General features: G+C 40.9%; 1 protein-coding gene and 1 pseudogene across 2 annotated transcripts in view; both read right to left on the reverse strand.

The window, feature by feature from the left end:
- Positions 1 to 3,870: 3,870 nt before the first annotated feature.
- The window catches only part of LOC146698059 (uncharacterized), a 117,141-nt gene continuing 97,497 nt past the window's right edge, over positions 3,871 to 23,514 (reverse strand). Inside the window, exons 1-4 of one of the 2 annotated variants that reach the window (XM_085473036.1) lie at positions 6,575 to 6,676; positions 5,725 to 5,881; positions 5,487 to 5,563; positions 3,871 to 5,014 (exon numbers count right to left, since the gene is read on the reverse strand). In XM_085473036.1, the coding sequence (XP_085329162.1) occupies positions 4,718 to 5,014; positions 5,487 to 5,563; positions 5,725 to 5,881; positions 6,575 to 6,607 (564 nt within the window). In that variant the 5' untranslated portion in view covers positions 6,608 to 6,676 and the 3' untranslated portion in view covers positions 3,871 to 4,717. Of the gene's footprint in view, positions 5,015 to 5,486; positions 5,564 to 5,724; positions 5,882 to 6,574; positions 6,677 to 23,514 lie in introns of those variants that run through there. The other variant, XM_085473037.1, reaches the window with a different exon arrangement.
- On the reverse strand, positions 7,822 to 21,753 carry LOC146698060 (uncharacterized; annotated as a pseudogene).

Raw genomic sequence — 23,514 nt, forward strand, 5'->3', positions numbered from 1 at the left:
GTGCCGGGAGTTCGCTGTTCTCGCTGGCTCCAGTGACCCTTGAACCCTCTAGCTATCGAGCTGGTGTGTAACAGACGTCTCTGAAAATGTCGGAGCACTTTTGAAAAAAATATGTGACGTCTTGATAAACCGAGCAGATATTTGAAGTTTACACAGCTACATTCTCGCCTGAAAATATATTAAAAGTTTATTTTGTGACCTAGAAAGAGTAATAGGAGTAATATTAAAACTAACTAGCAACCACCATTGTTGAAAACTGGAATTGGCTGGGCTGCACTATGAATCCTGGAATAGATTGGGCCAAGAAGGATGCACCCGATCCTTCAAATCTGGGGAAATGAAGGACACATTTTTCGGCCGTGTTTGGGGGAGTCTTCGAATTTGGACAGGCTTCGCTGCGTCGCTGTACATAATTGGCCTACAAATGCGGCCTCTGAAGGATGCAGCTGCTAAATTTGGACACAGCTATGAAACCGGGCACTACTTCTTCTTCTTCGGGATTAACGGCAGCTGGCATCCCTGGACATGCAGTGCTGCATGTCCAGCACTGTTTACATTTTTCTGCAAGAGACTCATTCATCAGATAACGATGCATCTTTTTGGTCAAACCAATGGGGCAGCAAAATCCTGTTTAGCCATGGCTCAATGAGGTCGGGGGTGTAGCAATGTAATTTAATAATTTTCCTGGGGATCTTGTAGTGCAACAGACTGACTTGAATGGTCATTGGTGGATTGCTGTAATAAGAGTTGAAAGTTTGTTTTTCATTTTAGCCAACGTTTATGGATATAATAATGAAAGTCAGTATGAAAAGAAAAAAAAAACGCTTGGACACTGCGAGCATAATGGACAGGCTTTTGACGGGGCTCCCACACCACCGCAAAGCAGGAGATGAAGCATCGCCAAATATGTTTCCAAACCAATTTCCTTCCAAGCCAAAGACTAGAAAATATGGTGAAGCATATCTTCCCTTTGGCTTCACCTGCACAAGTGCCAAAGTAGGCCTACCCTGCAGAATTGGGTTTCCCTGCGTCGGGAGCACGCGCTGGGGTCTCCAAATCACGGACAAACAGTATCCCACATTCTTTTTTTTTTTTCAACATTATGTTTATTAAAGTTTTACATATATACATACATAAAGTACATACACAAACAAATTTACACAATAAACGAAACACAAGGTACATTCAATGAAAGCACTTGAGTCCCTCTTCTGCGGCTCAATCGCACAATGCTGGCGCGGTCTCTGCGCACAGAAAATCTGCATTGCACACACACAAAAAAAAAATCTAACCTGAATTGAAATGAAAATAAATACGTTAACAATTAATTCTGTAGTGTGAGTCAGTAAGTGACTGGTGACTGGTATATACGCAGCCAATCAACGTCGTTGACAGGCTACGACAGCGTCCTTATGTGCAGACACCGGTGTTTTAGCTAGCAAAGCGGCGTGGCTGATGTGGAGTGAAGCCATGTTAATGACAACGTGTACAACCACTGGAGATGTGAGGACAGACGGAACAATTGACGGAAAAAGTGTGGACTTTATACCAGTTTTTAAATTGTGTTGATAGGCCACGTAAAACCAGAGTTATGATAAAAAATATATGCAACATTTGTTTTTTCCTGAATACTATCGTTGTTTATATTTACTGTGCGAAGAAACAGTAAAAAATGTGTTTTATAAGGAAAGCGCTCAAAAGCACTCTCCGCCTGTGAGCGTAAACAAAACCAAAAAACTCCACCCTTTCCTATTGGTGGAAAAATGTACCATGTTGACCAATCAAAAAAACTTATATGGCAACGCAGCATTTAGTTGTTTAGGAAGGGGGGAAGTTTTAGGAGTGATGGCGGTGTTTTGAGATGTGAGAGATTTGTGACGTTTAGCATGTTTGGAGTGTGTTGTCTTGTGTAGTTAGTGTGTAGTGTAGTCAATAGTTTTGTTGTGTGTGTCAGAACAACAAGGCTACTGCTGAATGTTACAGGTGTTACAGGAGTGTTACATCTCCTGTTGTCAGGCCTGCAGGTATCAGGCTGTTGTTCACCTTTATCTCATAGTGGACAGAAATTATTTTTTGCAGTGGCACAAAAAATTTGTGTGGCATCAAATTTGATGCAGAACAGCTGATTGTTCTGTAAAGAGTGTGAAATGTTTATTTAAAAAAATGCCTTGGCTGCATTTTAGGTAAATAGCTCCAAAAAACTTTGTTTGCATAACTCAGTTACTTTTTTGAAGAAGTAACTATAGAATTAACTGCCCAATATTGGTCATTATATACTGTATTTTGCAGCCAGAGTTACAGGACTGTCTCCCAGACCACAGACTCATACTCATTTTCGTGTTTTCAAAATTGGTGTTCAAGTTGTTTTTACTTCCAATAGTGTTAACATACAACACAGGTCATGAACGTTTTTTTTTAAATTTTCATGTAAGTGGGCTAAAGCACTTAATTAAAAGTAGTCTAACATAAATGTAAATGCTATAATTTGATTATTTTAATAAAGCATGTAACTTGGATGGATTCGATGCTGGTGTGACCACAGTGCACATCTAATGTTGTTCACAGTGGTCCAAGGGAGCGCTCAGGGAGTTTGTGTGTTTACTCAGATACATGAAAAATTAGACGGAACATCGCACAGGAGCCAAAAGAACAGAATTCTACCACAGCAAATGAAATGCAAAAATCAGAGCCTATGGAAGCAAAAGACACTGGAGGACGGGAGAAGATAGAAAAAGAGGACTCGCTGCCATCAACTGCAATCTCTGTGCAGGAGCCTCTGAAAGGAAAAGACACTGAAGGACAGGAGAAGACAGAAAAAGAGGACTTGCCTGCATTGTCTGTACAGATTCCTGTGCTCTAATGATGGATGAAATGTACATCCACAAGATGACTGAGTTTGCAGGGGACCAGTTCCATGGCTATGTAGATATAGGCACTGGTGAAATTGACAACACACTTGCCACCCAGGCCTTGGTCCTCATGGTTGTGGCTGTTAATGAGTCATGGAAAATTCCCATTGCGTACTTCCTCATCGATGGTATGGATGGATCAGAGAAGGCCAATGTCATTCGGGAAAGCCTTAGCAGGCTTCATGAAGTTGGTGTTAAAGTTGTCTCCCTTACGTGTGATGCCACTACGAGTAACCTCGCCATGATAAGGGAACTTGGCGCAGAGTTAAATATTGACAACATGAAGCCCTACTTCTTTCATCCAGACAATCCCACACAAAAAGTGCATGTGATCCTGGATGCATGCCATATGCTAAAGCTTCTTCGTAATGCCTTTGCATCTTCAATGGAATTTGAGACAGAAGATGGGAGGAAGATTAAGTGGAAGTACTTTGAAGCCCTTAATAAAATCCAAGATGAAGAGGGTCTGTGACTAGGTAACAGGCTAAAAATGGCTGATTTACAGTGGAGAAAACAAAAAATGAAAGTTCACCTAGCAGCACAGCTCTTCAGTAGAAGTGTAGCGGATGCAATGGAGTTCTGTGAACAAGGCTTGAAATTGGAGGAGTTTAAAGGTTGTTCTGCAACTGTGGAGTTTGTGCACACACTCTCAGAAATAGGGGTACCAAAGTGTACCAAAAAGGGTACAAATGCTTGTCGCTGGGGGTGTTCCTTTTTGAAGGACATTTCTGTACCCTTTAGGCTTGGTACATTTTTGTACCTTATGAAATTGTACCATCTGAAGTACAATCATGTACTTTCCTAAGACATAAATGTACCTTGAAACTATAGTACAGAAATGTTCCCTTGAAAAGGGTACAATAGGGTACCTATGAGGGTACCCCCCCAGCGACAACCTATTTCGTACCTAAAGAGACAAAAATGTACCCCCAATAGTCCAAAATATTTGGTTATTTAACCATTTATTTTCGATAATACAATCACATCAAAGCATTTAAACAACCACAGAAATACATCCTTGATTACATTCGTATATTGCCATAGGACATGTCAAGAAAAATACATTCATTTAAAAAAAAAAAAAAAAAAGTAAACAATCACATAAAGACATTAAACACCTGAACACAATGGAAAATGTGCTTGCAATCACGTCACACAGAATACCTCAAGGACACAAACAGCCTATCATCAACTAAATACGTGTCTAGAGCTTGAAAGTCTAATTCATTTCCTGGATTGAACAGGATCCAGTCATTGTCAACTGCCACTTGGTAAGCATGGAAATGACATTCATAAGTGCAAGGAAGTAACAGTTTCCCCACACAATACCCAACAAGTATCAACATTCAAAATATACTTGATTTTAAGGAATATAGGTATGGCTTTAGTGTGTACATGGCCAACTACAAAAACATCCTCAAGTTCATATTTGACACTGCTGACAGATATAGCAGACACACACTGAAGCACTTTATCCTGAAAATGCACATCTGTAAAACTTTTGTTCATTTCCAGAGCATTCTGTAAGTCACCTGGCAGAGATGAAAATGGCACACTGACACTTGTGCTGAGTGAATGTTCAAAGTCAACAAGCAACTTATCTGAAGAAAACTCCCAGCACTGTTTCATTTGATGACGATTGTTAAGAGTTGCAGTGATGTTTACAAAGTTTTTGCATTTACTCGCTAGATTTTTGAAATATTGATGCTTGCTTTCATATCCCATACACCACAAAGGGCGAAGAGGACCATGCATCAAAATCAGCCTTGGGTAGTGAATAAGGTAGTGACACTTGGGTGGGGGCATATTTAATAGAGTTGGTTAAGTACCCTGGTGACACTTACTGGCAGGGGTTTGTCTCCCTGGTCTCCTACGTTGACAATGCAGTTCTGAAGAAAGACAAGTGTTTTCTTGAAGTATGCAGGGTAGGTCATGTTGAACACGAAGAAGGTGGAGAATGCTGAGATGTAGGCCTCATCCAGCGAGCGGCACGAGCAAACATCCACTCCTTCAACTGTTACAACACAGCGACACTGTCTTAAGAGGGCAGTTGTCCAACTCTTATCCTTCATTCGAATGGTTGGGTATGGACTCGTGGGAGTATTCTGCAGAAGAGGAAGAAAAACATTAGTATACAGTATGTTTAAGCAATATGTGCCAAGTGGATTTTCAACAGATTCCTCAAATTACCTTCTTTATTTGCTGCAAAACAAAACTGTCTATTCTGATAACCTGTAAACATGGCCCCTACTCCAAACAAAAAGCTTCTTGACCAATGACTGTTGTGGTAGTGTTTGATAAGCTGCTAAAGTTTGACATAATATTCAAGGGCAAAAGCAATCACCCCTGACAGTGACAGTACCTGTGAAGAAGAATTTTCCTAAGGGGACAATAAAGGTCTATCTATCTATATAAACACCAGACAAAACCCAAGAGCACAGCAGCACTGTGGATTAACAGCAGTGTTTCCCCTACATTAGCTTAGCTGTGATGCTGAACCGCAGCTGAATTCAGCTCCATGCCAACAAAACACCGAGAATGAAACTTGTGGCCAAAGGCTATGCATCATGCATTTACCTCTCCAAGGATGATGAAATCTTCTATCTTCTCCTTGAAGATGGATGGCAAGAGAAGTGCCCCCTTGAAGTCAATTCCTAGGTCATACAGATGCAAATGCACTTCATTAGATTTTGATAGCATGCAAATTCCCATTAACATGCTCTTCACATGACACTATGGTACATCAATTATCTTTGGAAGAGAGAGCAAATGAATTGTCACAAAATTTACTATTTGTATGAGGTCAAATTAGCACCTGTAATGTCTTCAGCCAGTGCATTCTCTCTTGCCTCCATGTAGACCTTCTTCAGTGGCAAATCCTTGGTCATTTGAAGAACAGCAGTGAAGTTTTTGCTAAAGCGGCGACAGATGTTGTCTTGGCAGGGATGCATTAAATCAACCTCATCACACAACTGGAAATGAAAAGAGCAGAATAGACAAAAGAATGACATTTTACATTGAGGATTTAAACTTTTGACATGTTTAAAGACACAGACTGGAGATAAATGTAAAGTGCTTTAACCCTTGAACAAAAAATTCTAAAGCTAATAAACAGATTGATTAATCAGTTAGTACAGAAAATAATAATCAGATTTAGAGACAAAAAAAAAATCATTAGCTGTTTCCCCAATCATCTTAACAATTCTTGGGTTGCAGACAGTGTCCCTGCACAGAGCTTACAGCTCTCATATTCGAAAATCCCAAATCCCACTAAGTAGGTGAAATGGTACAAATGTGTACCTTCCATTGTTTAAAATCCCTTTGAGCGGGAAACAAGTTAGATGCGATAAATTTTGCTTAGAAAACATTTTTGTTAATAGCTATATTTACATACTAGCATGTTTTGAGAAATTATTGATTTTTTTACATTGTTGTACACGGTTACTGACTATTTATTGATAAAACACTGGAATACGGCGGGCAGACAGACGTTGAACATTCCACCAACAGTCTAAATAGTCCACATTTGTACCTTTCTTTGTTTAAAACTTAGCTAACTGCTAGCATTCACCCATGTTAAAGCTAGCTCTTCGGACTTTTGCTAACTCTACTGTAAAATTACACGTTGTAATTTTTATAAAAACACAAAATCACACCCGACTTACCTCTAAACCTTTGCGCCTCGTCGTCTGACACATCAACGCCTTCTTCCATCAACTTTTTAAGGAGCTCCTCCATCGATAACCCCCTGAGAGTCATTTTCTGTGTCAACGATAGTCAGCGCGGAGGCGGAGCACTCATCGCTGCTGGCTTTTCAGCCTCTGGGATTAATGCGCGTTGCGAACTTGATACATGGAAATACAACATTGTGGTATTAATGCGCAGTTGTTTAGAAACAGTTATGCTGTCTTGGCGAACTATATTTGTAACTTACAAAATGTAGTCACCGTAACATAAAAATCTGCTTGACATTTTAACTTCCAAAGAACCTCGGTTTAACTTGATGTTGCAAATTCCATAAAAACCTCACAATTAATGAACAATTCTAGGATGTAGTAAAAGCAAAAAAGTAAATGGCCAAACATAACAGTAAAATGATTTCACGTTTTTGAAAGATTTAAAACATTAAAAAATTATAACTGGAACTTAATAAAATGGAAATGGACCAGTTTTTTTTTAAACATCATTTGGTTGTGCCTGCATGTCATTGTGTGTTTTTTTAAAAAAATATAATTTAACATAACTTACACAAAGGTAGGTTACAGATATTCTTTGCATCATAGGATAATTTACGTACAGAGGAGAGGACCAACAGATTTGATTATAACATGTAGCTTTTATGAGCACACTCACATCTCATATGAATTTTACAATTAACCAGGCCCATCCAGATTTTCCCATGCTGACCCATTACCACATTCTGCCACTGTCACTGCAGTACAGGTCAAAATGGTACAGATTTGTACTTTATTTCAAATTGTACCTTTAAAGGGGCATTTCTGGACTTTTAAAGACCAGTATTGTACTTTTAAGGGAACATTTAAAAAAAATTTACCTATAGGTACAAAAATGTTCTTCTCTCGTACCTCTATTTCTGAGAGTGCGCACTGTAGATGCAGCTTTTGATGTGCTCAACAGCCGTAATCCTCTTGGAAAAGGTTACAAAGCTCCAATTAAGCCATCAACTAAACACAGGGGTGAGACAATCTTGAAGGATGCAGAAACCTTGCTTTGTGGGTTGAAGGTCAAGCACTATGACAAGATGGTACCACTTCACACAACAAAAAAGAAGACTGCCATATATGGCTTCATTGCTAATGGCATAAGTGCACTTAACATTTATAATGAACTTGTTGAGAGGACCGATGCCCCATGCAGGTATCTTCTGACCTACAAACTGAGTCAGGACCACTTAGAGGTCTTCTTCTCTGCCATAAGAGCAAGAGGTGGGCACAATGACAATCTTAATGCCAGACAGTTCAGGGGAGCCTACAAACGTTTACTTGTTAGGCACCAAGTTAAAACGGGTACAGGCAATTGTTTACTTTGAGACAACACATACATTCTTGATTCAACATCTGCAGCTGTAAATGTTGCCCGCAGAATGGAAGTGCACTTTGTGGAAGTAAATGACCCTGAAGATCACTTGATTCCTGACCTCCCAGATTTATGCAACCTGTCTGAATACAAAGAGGCAGTGATCAGCTACATCGCAGGATTTGTAGTAAAGAAGATCAAAGAGAAAATCACCTGCTTGTCTTGTTCACAGGCCTTGACAACCGAAGGTGCTGTGCATACTTTTATTAAGCAGAAAGACAGAGGTGGTTTCCAAAAACCTTCACCAGACATGGTTACTGTCTGTATCACAACAGAAAAATGCATTCAGAGGAAAATCAAAACCAATGGTGGTCAGCTACCCAGTGGACGTGGAGTCACAGCAACCATTGTCACCCAGGTTCTAGAAGAATGTGCTGAAAAAAACCTTTTCCCTCATCTTCAAAGCCATATGCTTGACACATGTGTTGAAGTCAACCACATTCATGTACTTGTGAAAATGGCCTCCACATGGTACTGCAAAGTCAGATTTAGTCACTTAGCAAGAAGAGAAAATGAAATGGCAAAAACGGGCAAGTTGGTTCGCAGACAGATGACCAAACTGATCCATTTTTATGGAGAGTAATGGGCGATACCTGATGCCTTTTAGGGCTGAATGATTTATTGACATTATTTCAGATTGTTCGAACATACATTGTATTTTAGATTAGAATTGAAATATATATAATATATAACTAAACATATGGTCAAAGAATATAACTAAATTTTGATTTAAATTACAATAAATCACTAGTTGTTCAGTCCTAGCTGTCGTTATCAGTTACTGCCAGTTATTCCTCTGCTGCCCATGGTTTACAGTCCGCATAAACAGGACTGAATCATCAGCAGAAGAAACAGAAAAAATGTCTCTTTCCACTGTTTGCTACTTTTGTAATTGCTGATATGAATTTGTGACAGGTCGGAGGCACGACACGACCACGACTCACCATTCAGTGGCATTTCCCTTTTACTCGCATTTGCTGTACACACACTCACAGCACAGCTTTCCAGCCAAACACATACCACCAACAACAACAAACACACAACAAGCCCTAGTTCATTCATATGGAGGGGAGGAGTGATGCACTGATTGACCTCAGGTGCGCCAGCCTCCCCCACAGCCACGGCACGGATTACGCCCCACAACAGGATAGTTTTATTGCACTTTTCTATAAATAACACCACAGTGTTTTCAATTTGAGATTTCACATTGTTCCTTAGAAGTGTTATTGTTTATTTCCTTATGGGAATTAAAAATGAGTTTGCATTCAGTATTTAAAATTCAAAATGTTAACATAAAATGTTATTGTTAATAAATTGTTATTGTTTAAAATTTTTTCTTGTATTGCTGATGTGTATGAAGTATATGTATATCTGTATCTTGTCCTGTCTTAGTTTGTCTTGTTTGCCAAGTGTGTCTTGTCCCGTGTTCCCACTCATGGCCTGCACCTTGTCATGGTGAGTGGGCTTTCAACTAAGATGGGCTGTCATTCTGTTGTCATATGTTGAAAATAAAGCAAAATGCTACTTTTTACTACTCAGATTAAATGTATTCATGTTTAAATACTGTGGATAATGTAATCTAAAGAAGTAGTCAGGGAGTGGTCCTTCTCAAATTTCCTTCATCCAAGTTTTTGCGCTTGTCTGTCTGCCTCTGTTCTAGGTTCACTGGACATTCAGATGAGATGCTTCTCGGACGAGACGTGAAACGTCTTCAAGACACTTAAAGAAGTCCACATGCTTTTCTTTCCAAGATGCTTAGACTACGATGACCTGGTGGACTGAGAAACTTCACAGACACACTAATTAATCCTTGCCAATTATCAGCTTAGTAGAATTGTGTAACAAAATGTGCTAAATGTCATACAATTAACAAGAAAGCAGAGAAAATAAGGACTTATGGTTTGAGGCATAAACTTCTTAACAAACTGATTTTAATTATTCTCTCCTCTGTCTGTGATTTTTTTAGGAGCCGTCTTCAGATTGAGACCTCAGTGGCAGTTAATGACATGATGGACATGCCATCTATTTGAAATACTGACTTTTTTTAAAAAAAAATATATTTGGCATGCAGACTGTGGGGAGCCAGGATCAAACCACCAACCTTCCAATCAGAAGATGACCAGCTGTACTTCCTGAGCTACAGCCACCCCAAATTAACAATATAAGTCTTTCTTTAGTCATTAGAATAACAATGAATTTCAAAAATACAAAGGCTAAAACACCACATTATGTTTCTTAAGAGAAACATGCAACTGCATGGAACAGTAATATGTTGAGGACAACAGTCACTGTCTCAATATACATATAATTGGCTTCTCTTAAAATTGTTATCCTGCTAATGATAGAACTTACATGCAGCTTTTACTGTTATTTCACTTTCCTAGCATAAAGTGCCATGTATTTAAGTTCTAAACTTGTTAATCGTAGACTGCAGCTTCTCTTTTATTTTATGAAAGATGTAAATGGAATTTTCTTGCATGTTGTCTTTAACAGCATTCAATAAAACAGTGTAATGAAAAGCAATGGTGTTTCTAAACAGTCTGAAAATTTGCTGAATGTACAATGCAATATTAAATCGAAATCATGCATGTCAGAGATGATTTAAAAAATATTTATTACAAGAACATTCAGCAGTAACAAATTTAGAAGAGAATGACAGCAAAAGAAAGAACAAGGGGAATAATTGTGAAATCACTGAAAAGTGTGACGGCTCCTCTGGCATTTAAAGAAAAATTAACAAATGAGTTTAAAGGGGGGAAAAAAACAGCATAAAGAATATAATTCCTGATTCAGATTTTGCTGCCAAAATGTTAGTGGAAAGTCCAAAGCCAGCATCACCCTACTGGATTGGGTCTTTCAGACACAAGGCAATATTATTTAAAAATACATCATTTCCCAAAGTGGTGAAATGAACTCCATCATGCAAAAACTGGTCAGGATTTCTATGCTTTATCTGTGGATGATGTACAATACAACCACAAACAGACAGAATAAAAGTAGTCATCACATTGTTTACAAAGCATCGAGCCTTGTCCACCTTCTTTGGATTAACACGCCTCCACTGGCATCGCTGGGTGATGACAGAGAAAATAATTTCCATCTGCGGGAACTGCTGGTGGAGATCACGCAAGTCCTGCTTGATTGCTGCCACAAGCCTGATGCTTTTGACATTGCCAAGGTGGGCAGAAGATGCTGACGTTGAGGTCTCCATTTTTGATTCCTGGTCTAACAGCAGAATAAAATAATTCAATATACATTTGCAAAAGCAGCGTTTCTAAGTATGAATTTGTTGTGATTACCTGTTTTAATGGGTCCTTCTCTTTCGGGAATATTTGCGTAGCGCAAGCAGCGGGAAAACGGACATGCTACGTAAAAGTTAAGAGGGGGGGTGTACCGACGTATGTCTGTGGGTGGGAGTTCCATGCCACGGCTCCACCCGTAGTTACTAGGGGTGCAACGATACTCGTATCGATATTGAACCGTTCGATACAGTGCTTTCGGTTCGGTACGCATATGTATCGAACAATACAAAATTTTAAATTTATTTTATCAACTTTTCTTCTGACGATGCTGTCTGTGTTGAGAGCTCAGTGGATCTGCGTTCGACTACTCCGCCTAGGCTGCACTGTCGAGAGCAGATCCACTGAGCGCAGCGCAAGCTAGCACGACAGAAGCTAAGCTCATTGCAACATGGCAAATTGAACCTCCCCCACCCTCATTCAGATCTGCCGTTTGGAACTATTTTGGTCTTCATGTGAAGTATGACCCTGATGGTAAGCGCGTCATGGACAAAAGTAAAACAGTATGTCGGATGTACCACGCAATGCTCAATTACATTGGTCGGAACTACTGTGTTAGCGCAGTTTGCTCGTTAACGTGTTGACGCCGTCCAGCCCCACACACGGGGCGATCCACAGTAGCTCGTTAACGGAAATTTGCCGTGTTGTGGCGTTAACGTCATTTCAGATTAACGCTGACAGCACTAGTGGGAACACAACGAATATGACTGCACATTCACGCCGACATCATCCTAGTGCAAAGACAAGTGGAAGCAGACAAAAACAACAAGCACGCATGCTACAAACTTTACCCGAGTCATTTAGACAGCTGTTAGCACATGATTCTCCTTATGGGGATCTGACCTGATATGTTTAATATGCTGCTGAGAATATAGCCCAGAAGAAGCGTATAGTATAGCTTTTATTTTGGAAAGAGCCATTTCTCTGTAATAAACTCTCTTTTCCAAAGATGAGTGATATAAATGACAAATTAAAAAAGCATGAACAAAATATTGAACCATGACACCAAAGTATCGAACCGAACCGTGAATTTTGTGTATCGTTGCACCCCTAGTAGTTACTACTGCGCAGACTCTGGCTCCAAATTTGCAAGATGGCAGTCTCCACAAGTGGGATATTTTGGCTTCATTTTTGCACAATGGTAGGAGGCGGTGTTGCGTCGTCCATCTTTTCTACAGTCAATGGTCCTGACCCGCCACAATATGAAACAGGCCATGGATCGTCTGTGGAGACACACAACAACACATTGTTCACTTAAATTATACAAGAAATTCACTATAAATGGCAACAACAGTTACCTAATTTGAAGTTTTCCACTCAAATTCAGTAAGCTGCTGGAGGAAAGTTGTGACATGAGGGTTAATGTGAACAACCTTTCACTTCACAGTGGTCCCAGTCCTTCTGCTTGTCCCAACCTTGGAGGTACATTTTGTTCCCTCTTCAGGGTTTATCCTTACAAAAAAACTTAAAGCATGCCACAATAAATAGTAACATACAGTAACATTGAGTTGTGATGTGAAAAAATGACCTACTTAGGGATCATTTCTTCATCATCTATCACAATTAGCTAACTGTTCAAACATACCTCTGAATTAGTTCCAATGCTGCACACGCTGACTCCTGGTATTAAGATAAGATAAGATAAGATAAGATAAGATAACCTTTATTAGTCCCACACGTGGGAAATTTGTTTTGTCACAGCAGGAAGTGGACAGTGCAAAAGTTATAACGCAAAAATTAGAATACAATAAGAATAAATACAGTACACAGCTGTCCAGGTTCAATACATAGAATGAACCAAAGAAGACTGACATTGCATCAGCAAAGGTGTTCTCTTTGTCCAGTTCAACAATTACACGCCCCTCTGCACTCACCATCCAGCAAGTGGCAGTCATTAAACTTTGTCCTTAAATGTATAGGGGCAACGTTGTCATTATGCAACATAAAATAATTTCAATACTTCACTTCTTCACACTGTCTAGATAAGCAAAAAGCAAATAGCTATCTACAGTTAATTATTAATGGCCTTATGTAGTCCGTGTTAACATATCATAATTGTTCATAATTGGGAATTATTCTGCACATTAAACACACCTGACAAAGAATCAGCCCAATTAAATTACCGGAGTTCCATCAACTATATGGTTATTTTGGAGTTTATAGTTTGTGCTGCTATAAATCAGTATTGACTTCAGTATTTCTGCTGTAAGTGTAGCTGGACTACCATGTTGATCAGTAATATGTAATGTGAAATTTTGATATTGTTACTTTGCTGGATTCACTGAGACACATGTCCAACAACCTTGGTTTATAAAGGAAATTACAGAAATGTGAGCTAAATAAACAGAGACCGGATACCTGTCTCCACAAAAAGCTCCTGTGCCAAACAGAAATTGTAATATGGTCTAATCAGCTCTATTTCATAAATAACTTCTTACCAAGCATAATCAGCCTTGGGGTGATTGGCAGGTTGCTTTCTGCTTCAAAGGACATTCTGGTAGATGTTTCCTGCCAGATAAAGAACCAAGACATTTTATGTAGTGGAAAACAACAAAAAACAACAACAACAACAACAACAACAAAACACAGGACAGCAAGCAACAGCATTAAACCTATGAAAAAAGCTTACATCTGCTAAGACAAAGAGGGAGTCTTCGTTTTCTTTGTAATACTTCATCATGAGAAGCATGGCTGCTGTGTCCTTTGTTGTTGGTCAAAACATCCTCACTTTCTATCTGCTGGAGAAGTGTCCTTATACCAAGTTTCCATTTGAGCTTCTGGCTGGAGAAATAGTTAACAATCCTTCTGCCTTTGGTTTTGAGAGTCTGACTTAAGTGCTCACTGATATCAATACCTGTGAATTTGTAAACAAGAATGGCCACTGCTCCTGAATTTCAGCACTGAAAGTGAGGGACAACTGTTGATAAGCTGCCACTGAGAAATATATGTGAGGCACATGAAGTCATCCACATCTTTTTTTTTTTTTTTTTTTTTTTTTGCCTGTCCCGTTTGGCTCTTTTGCCATCAGAATTGTTGTCTAAAGGCAAAGAAAGATGCCCAACGGATTTACTTTACCAAATTGACCATCCCAGCCTTGCCATAATGGTCCATTTGATTCACCTTTTATTGTTTATTTTATTTTCACTTACTGAACATGGGACAGACTTGACTGGGGGAAAGAAGGGGAGAAAGAAAGAGGGAAAGAGAAACAGCTGAGAAGAGGGACGGGGGAGAAGGGCAAAAACCAAAAACCAACAGAATGAGCAGAAAAAGAAAAAAAAGAAGAAAAAAAAATGCATATATCAATCACCTGGATCACCTGCTGAGAAAGAAAAAAGAAAACAAGCAGAAGAGAACAAGAGTAATAGAATAAACAACATCACAATGATATATGGGAATATGACAGTAAATACTAAATATTAAACATTATTGTGCAGCACATAAGATCAACAGAACACAGTGTGCTTTGAGGTAGGAGCCAAAAAGGGTGTAGTTTGTGGGTGTGATCACCCGTGTGTACACCTGTGAGCATGGACGCGCTTGTTTTTTGTTTTTTAAAAGGTTGCTTCATGTAATGATCTGCTAGAGGGTGTGGGGGGGCCACAGCCCCGTCCTCCAGGGCATGAAGCAGGTATGGAGGAGATCAAAACTCCAGACATCCAGAGGCCCCCAGAACACAAGAGACCAAGGAAGACCAACAGAGGGGCAGCCGCGTCACTGTCCCAAAAAGAGCTGAGGAGAGTCCCAGATGAGGGCTCACTCAGCAGCCGCGGAGCAGAAGCCAGGGGGAGTTGCAGTGACGCGCCCGTGAGCTCCGCCGGCAGCCAGCCGCGCCTGAGTGACCGAGCCCCAGGCTCCAGGCCCCGATAAGCGGCCGCCAAGGAGTGAGCCGGTGTGTACCTGGACGCCCATCCCCGGACACAAAGAACCACCAACGCACCGACGTCTGAGGGAGTCCGCCACTGGCAGGGGAAGTGGTGGTAGGGGGAGATAGGCCTCCATACCTTGGAGGGCCTAAGATGTCCCCAGAGAGGTGGCGCCTGACACCCAACCTGACATATAGACATAGAAATACAGGCACACACAGACACAAACATCCATTCCCACCCTCATGCTCTCATATACACTTACTCCACACTCAACCAACGTGGAGACAGACATAAAGAGACGCTGTACACACGATCACACTCCCCAAGCGTACTCTAAGCCCCGGGTCTAGGTGCCCTTGCCCCTGGAGGGGGGGGAACTGCACCCAGACCCAGGTCGTGTTACCCTTTTCCCTGCGGTGGGGGGAGGCAGACCGCCCCGACTCCGCAGCAGCAGGGAGGCCCCACACTCCAGACCGCAGTCGGATGGCCAACTCCTCCTCCTAGCCCCCCCGCTCCAGCAGGTCACAGAGAATGGGGGTGAGAGAAGACTTCAAACCTCCCTCCACCCGCTCATTGTAGTGTTGATGCATGTGTGTTCTAAGGTGCATTTAAAACCCAGGAGGGCATGGAGCTACCTGCCAGAGAGCAGCAGGTAAGCGCATGGTCCCTCCTGCTGGCCCTCAATGTCTACGTGTATTTAACATTGAGAGGTGGGCAACGACGCCAGGGGTGAGGTGTACACCCTGATGGTACTTTGGATTCCGTGTATCGTGCCCACCCCCAAGATCCTATATGTATGTGTAATGAGAGTGTGAGTAATGTGAATGTCTAAGTTGTGGGATAAAATTGAGGCAGGGGCAGCCAGAAGGGGACGGGGGGGGGGGGGGGGGGGGGGTGGCCTCCTCTGCACCCTGGTGACATACCCCTACTCCAAGGTCCTGCATGTGTGGGTGGTTGTGATGGAGCGGGAAGAGGGAGGCAGCTGGAGATGGGGAGGGAAGGAAGGGAGGGGCAAGTGACCCCTCCCTGGGGCCAGCTCCCCCGCTGACCCCAGTAGGCACCCCCATACTCCGCGACCCACCAGGGAAAGGGGGCCCAGGCCCATCCAGACCGGGGCCCAGCGCAGCAGCGCCTCCCGGCCCCACAGAGCCCAGGACAGTCCACCCAACCCCACCACAGAGAAAACTGCACCCACCCCACCATCCACTCTTCTTCCAGACTACATAAGACAATAAACACCCAGGCTGAGATCTTCCTCCACCTCTCCTGTATCTCCCCCTCCTGTAGAGAGAGCTCCTGAGGAGAGGAAAGCTCCTGCAAGATGTGACAATCTTCCCCACCAGTTGAAGAGCCCCCCAGGTGGCTCGATGCACCGGCGGCACCCTGCTCCAGGGCTGGGCCCCCATGCACCCACCCGCCCACAACCCCAGCAACACACCAACCAGGACCCAAGCCCCCGAGGCCCGGCCCGGGCCCCAGCCCAGAGACGGAGCGCCCCCAGAACCGCACGCCCATCCCGGACCCACCCAGGGGCAGCCAGGCTACCAGGTCAGTAACCCACGTCCGTCAGCACAGACCCTCCCCTAGTCCCGCTGCACGCAGCCGCGAGGAAACAGTCACCTGAGAGCCAACAGAGCCCCTAACCGGACATGACCGCTACCCCGGGTTGAGCCCCCAAAGGAAAATGCCTCCGGGGAACCCCCCGACGCCCTAAGCCTGTCCCTACCCCCACACCAATCACAACAGTGAAGGCGGGACCAAACTATGACCCCCCACCCCCACTAGGTGATGGCGCTGATCAAAGGAGCCCAGAGCAATTGATCTGATGTGGTGGCAGAGGCTGTATCAAGACTAATGTAATCTAATAGATAATTTCTATATTGGTTAGAATTAAGATTATTTTTATTTTTCCAGTTCATGAGGACTGTTTTCTTGGCTATGCATAGGGCAGTGAAAACCATATGGGCGATATTCTTTTCTGAAGTGACATTATCTAAGCTGCCCAACAAACACACTAAGGGGGAAGTTGGAATGTTACATTTCAGACACTTCGATAAGTCTTCACACATATCTCGCGCCAAAACTTCTGAACTGGTGGACAGAACCAAAGAGCGTGGATATAATTGTCCGGTGAATTGGTTTGGCAGTGTGAGCAGTTGTTGGTAGACGTAAAGCCCATCTTGAACATCCGATGACCTGTATAGTGCACTCTATGTAATATTTTGTATTGAATTAATTGAAGACTGGGATTTCTAATTAGATGAAAGGTTTTTAAGCAAATCTGAGACCAGAAGTTTAGGTCTAAGTTAACTGATAAATCCGCTTCCCATTTTGCAATAGGAAGTGATATTTATTCATCTGTTTTAGAAAGCATTCTGTATATTTTGGATAGTAATTTGGGGGTTTTAAGAGTAAGAAATTGAACCACACTTGGTGGTGTTTGTAGTTCAACTTGACCCGGTTTAAATTTCTTTTTTACGATGGATTTAATTTGTTGATATTCTAAAAATCTTTTCTTGTTGATCCCATATTGTGTAACTAGTCCGTCAAATGAGATAAATTCTGTTCCTTCTAGTATATGTTCTAAATATTTGATTCCTTTACCACTCCAATCTGAAAAGTTGATCATATTATTGTTTTGTAATATGTCAGGGTTGTTCCAGATAGGTGTACGTTTGCATGGGATTAATGAAGATGCTGTCAATTTTAGAAACTCCCACCATGCTGTCAGAGAAGCGCTGATGTTGATGCTTTTAAAGCATTCATGTCGTTGGATGTTTGAGCTGATAAATGGTAGGTCTGAGATCTCTAGATTATTGCAAAGTGCTTGTTCTACATCTAACCAAGGTTCATCTAAGAGGGTATGTTTTAGCCATCCTGAGATAAACTGAAGCCTGTTGGCTAAGAAGTAGTGCTGAAAGTTAGGCAGTTCTAGTCCTCCTTTATCCTTGGTCTTTTGTAGTGTTTTTAAGCTTATACGTGGGGGTTTATTTTTCCAAAGGAATTTGGACATACATGAATCTAGAGATCTGAACCAATCTTGTGGCGGTTTAGTTGGGATCATTGAGAATAAATAATTTATTTTTGGTAAGACCATCATTTTTATAGCGGCAACCCTTCCCATGAGTGATATGGGTAGACATTTCCATCTAGCCAGATCATCTTCTACCTTCTTTAAAAGTGGGATATGGTTTAATTTAGTTAGATCTGCAAGCTTGGGAGAAACATTAATACCTAAATATTTTATATTTCCCGATTGCAGTGGTGTAGAAGAGGAATTATGGAGGGAGCAATTAATCGGTAGAACTGTAGATTTTGACCAGTTAATTGAGTAATCTGATATTCTTGCAAAAGAGTTTATCAATTCAATCACCCCAGAGATATTGGTTTGTGAATTTTGGAGAAAGAGTAACACATCATCCGCATAAAGGCTGATTTTATGTTCCACGTTCTTGCATTTTATGCCCTTAATTACTGAATTCTGTCTAATTGCTGCTGCTAGTGGTTCAATAAAAATTGCAAACAGTGAAGGGGAGAGTGGGCATCCCTGCCTGGTGCCCCTCAAGAGACAGAAGCTGGAGGATGTCTGGTCATTTGTTCTAACACAAGCTGTTGGGGAATTCTATAATATTTTTAACCAGTTTATGAAAGAGGATCCAAAACCAAATTTGTGTAAAGTTGCAAATAGAAATTTCCAGTTAACTCTGTCGAATGCTTTTTCTGCGTCTAAAGAGAATATTGTAGTTTCTAGGTTTTTACTGTATGAGTAGTCTATCAAATTAAGTAATCTACGTGTATTTGTTGATGAGTGCCTACCTTTTATGAAACCAGTTTGGTCAGGATGAATTAAGAGGGGGGTTATTTTCTCCAGTCTCTTTGAGAGAGCTTTGCAGATTATTTTAAGGTCTACGTTTATAAGGGATATTGGACGATAGCTTGAGGGATATACAGGGTCTTTGCCTGGTTTTAGCAGGAGATTAATGTTTGCAGAATTCATATTTGATGGAAGTCTGCCCTTTTCTTTAATTGCCAAGAACGTTCTGTAGAAAACTGGTGCTAGAATCGACCAGAATTCTTTGTAGAATTCTGCAGGAAAGCCGTCTGGACCTGGAGCCTTATTATTGGGCATACTTATCAGAGCTTCCTGGAGTTCACCTGGTGTCAGTGGTGAATCCAGTGCCATTGCTTGAGTGTCCAATAATTTTGGAAGAGTTATGTTGTCCAAAAACTGATCAATTTCTTTTTTAGATGGGTTTATTTGTGGTGAATACAACGTTTTATAGAAATCCCTGAAAATGTTGTTTATTTGTATCGGATCATATATTGTGTTCCCAGATGAATCTTGAACAGCACATATAGTTGTTTTTTCTTTATTTATTTTTAGCTGGTTTGCTAGAAATTGACCGGATTTATTACCATGTTCATAATTTTGTAGGCGTAGTCTTTGTACTAAGAATTTTGTTTTTTTTTATCAATTATCTCATTTAATTCTAGTTTGGTTTTGCGTATTTTGTTCAATGTTTCCTGATCTTGGTGGGACGCGTAGGCTTCTTCTAGTGATTTGATGTTTTTTTCTAATTCCTGAATATTTTTGTTTTCTTTTTTCTTTTTATGTGATGAGAAAGAAATTATTTTACCTCTCATCACAGCTTTCCCTGCTTCCCATAGAACAGAAGCTGATGTTTCGGGAGTGTCATTATAGTCCAAATATGAAGTCCACTCTTTTTTAAAATATTTAATAAAGTCTTCATCTTTAAGTAGTGATATATTAAATATCCAGTTTTTTCTTGGCGTAGTATTATTCTTGTGCATTAGTGTTAAAGATACAGGACCATGATCGCTGACAGCTATAGGATGAATCTCAGTGTCTGAGTCATCCACATCAGGTCTCTCCACAGCTCCAGGTCCTTGTGAATTAAAAATTGTTAACAGGATGTCTTTCGTTTCCTCTAAAGAAGCCAGCGTTTCCCCCTCAGGAAGTTCAAGTGGCTGCCAATTTATACAACCATAGCTATCAACAAAGCATCTAACTTTTTTTAGGTGAGGTTGCATTACTGTTGGGACTGCAGTTGTCCTCATTCCTGGTTCTCTTTATTTGACAAAGTCTATGTGTTGTATTATCTCGATTAACATGTTCAACTCTAGATTTGATGCTTCTTAGTAGTGAATAATGTCCACAACCCAGTCTTTCTCCCTTTTCAGTAAAACCTGCAAATGTTTCAGGGTATCTGTTTACAATGAGCTGAGCAACCTCTTCACAAGATGCATGTTTAGGGTTTCTGGAGTGAACTTGCATGGCCTCCACAACAATTCTAACCATACTTCTCCTGTCCTCTGGATGAGCTCTGTCTCCTCTTGCGACAGTCGGAGTGGAAATCTTTCCCAAGGAATCTGTAAGTGTGAGACCCAAGAGCTGGAGTAATGGTTGTACATAGTGGTGGACGTGGAGGAGGAGGGGTAAGGTGGATGCCTTGATGTTTCAGCTGATGCAGCAGGGCAAAGCTCCAGAGTAATTGTGTCATTCAGGTTCTCTGGTCCGTTGCCATCTAAAAAAAAAGAGAGAGAGATCATTGGAAAAGTTACTTTATATGGCTATTTCAACAAATATGTCCTCACTAAAAGATGAATCCTGCAATTAGGATAGAGTAGTAACAGAAAGGCAGTTTTTATGAACCTTGTCTAAAGATCAAAATGATCAATTCCAGGACTGCAAAAGAACTACAAACTCAAGGTCTTGCATTGAAATGTTGAAAAATACAATGAAACATAAACTATATTTTACAGTTTGTCACACCTTTACACCCTTAGTCCTACCACTACCAATGAAAGGTTAATGGCATTAGATTCAGAGTCTACTTTTGTTTAGGTTTTCCATGTTAATTAACTACCAGAAAATGTGAGCCCCAAAAAGCTCTTCAATATTACACTTTCAAAGAACATGTGTAGAATGGTATGGTGAGGAAAAAAGGGCTCATCAGTGACATATGAGTCTATGAGTGACCTTCAAATCATAGACTCAAGTCTATGAGTCTGTGGGTTGTAGAGAACCTACACAAACCTCCTTTAAATGCAAGTAGAAGTTTACGTATTTGAATTGGTGTGAGAAAGGGTTTGAGATCTTCTGCCTCTACAAACAAAAGGTCACTTTTTTTCGTACACCAATGACGTCCATCAGATGTTCTACAATGCAGAATATTTTCTCTCTGCCTAGTGCTGGCAGGACGCTTGTGAGTTCTTCTTCAATTTCCATCCCTGAAAAAGAATTAGTAGGAAACTGAATGGTGTAGGGAGACAACAAAAAGGCCTACCATGTTATAAAGTGGTAGTGGGTAATAATACATGTTCTTGTGCATTTATACACACACATACACACACACTTCTTTCTGTAGGGCAACGCAAGCAGTGAAGTCCAAGGTCAATGAGGAGTACTGAGTGATGCAACTCGAGCACAAAGTATAATTCAGAATCATTAACAAGTATCACAGCTATCTTCCCAAAAACCAAGCCATCATCAGTGTCATCTACAATGGAAACATAGCCTTTGACATACTTGGTACCTTTGTAGACAACTGCTGACATCCAAAGTGGTCAAAGTTTAGTGGCATGGGATTTCTCTCGTGGAAATACGCACATTATCTTTTCCTTTCTATTGATAGGTGGCACAGTGCACTTGTGGCAAGTAAGCAAGCTAGAAGACTGGCAAAGTTATGGAAGCAACACATTAACAAGAGAATTCTGAGTAAAACCAAAGTTACTTTCCCTAGTAACTAGTTACTTTGAAAGTAACAAGTAACTTGAAGTAACTGAGTTACTTTTGATAGAAGTAACTAGTAATGTAACTAAGTTACTAATTTAAAGTAACTTACCCAACACTGGTCTCGGCCCCTCAGGTCCTCTTCACCCCCCTCCCTGTGGTCCACGTCTTTGCCGTCAGCTCAGCCAACATGGCCGACAGTAAGCGTCCCCCTGGTGGCGGGGGGGCGGTCAGCCTGTACTCGTGTTCCGTCTACAAGAAGCCTCGACGCACCGAACTGAACTTCATCTTCTCCCTGCAGCTGAGGAGCCTGCAGCCGCCCGAGCGCTGGACGCTGCGAGGCGCTGCTCTGCAACTGCAAGTGATCCAAACGTTGTTGTTCCACAGACACGGACAGACACTCACCGTGGGGCTCTGCTGTGTCTCACTCAGACCTCCCCACAGGTTTCAGTTTGAGCTTTTTTATTCTGATGTTCTGATAGTTTCCATTTTTCTTCAGCACCAAATGTGTTTGTAGGTTTTTAGCCTGTTAAATTTATGAAAATCAAAATGTTTCCACCTCTTCTCTCTGCAAGTCTCTAATAATAATAATAATAATAATAATAATAATAATAGTAACAATAGTAATAATAATAATAGTAACATTAATGATCGTGTATGTGACCTCACACAGTAAAGCTGATGTGAGGATCATCACAGTTTTGGTGGTTGTATGAACTTAATGCATAAAATAATAATTTGTTTTAATTAAAAAACTTTCCATCTGTCATTTCCTGAGTGTTTCAAAATAAAAGTCCTGTCTTTCATGTTTTGAATGTGAAGCTGTTCCTGTGATGCCTTCAAATCTGTTTCAGTCTGCAGTTTTTTACAGTTCAGACCCAAAGTGACTCAAACATTTACTTAAAAGAGGTTTTTGTTCGTCTGGGTTTTCCTGCTCAGCAGCGCTAAACAGGCAAAAGCAGAAATTTGCATATTACATTTGGCCCGCGAAGCCATACCAAATTATTATTAGAGATGGCCTACTGGTATTATACAGCTAATATATATATTGTTTAGTATTAAGCTTTGCTTGTTCCATATTCAGTTTTTCAGCAAAACTTGTTTTAGTCCATAAGAAGAGATTAATTCTTAAATCTGGAGGAAGATTTGTTTTTCAAAAAATATTAATGTTAGCCCGCGACCTTGTTCCAGTTTTGAATTTTGGCCCACTGTGTATTTGAGTTTGACACCCCTGTTTTAGAATAGGTTTAGAAATTAAAAATACTAATAACACACCAGGAAAAAGCCAACAGCACGAGTCCTGAAAGGCTTAAAGAGAAAATAAACGCACAAAGAATGAAACAAAAAGGCACAAAACCTCAAAACAAGAGTGAATTAAATCTGACCGACACACAAAGATGCTAAAAGCCCCAAACATGAACCTGTGAGGTCATTAATATCTGTGTGTGTGTGTGTGTGTACTTGTTTACATGTCTTTGTGGGGACCAAAATGCCCGTCCCCACAAGTTTGAAGACATTTTTGGGACTCAGGATGTGGTTTTAGTGTCAGGGACAGTCAGGTCAGGGTTAGGCATGCAGTCTTAATG

Source organism: Copadichromis virginalis, linkage group LG11 (genome assembly GCF_057382275.1).
Source record: "Copadichromis virginalis isolate Kocher_CV1m ecotype Utaka linkage group LG11, C_Virginalis_male_GT1.1, whole genome shotgun sequence".
NCBI lineage: Eukaryota > Metazoa > Chordata > Actinopteri > Cichliformes > Cichlidae > Copadichromis > Copadichromis virginalis.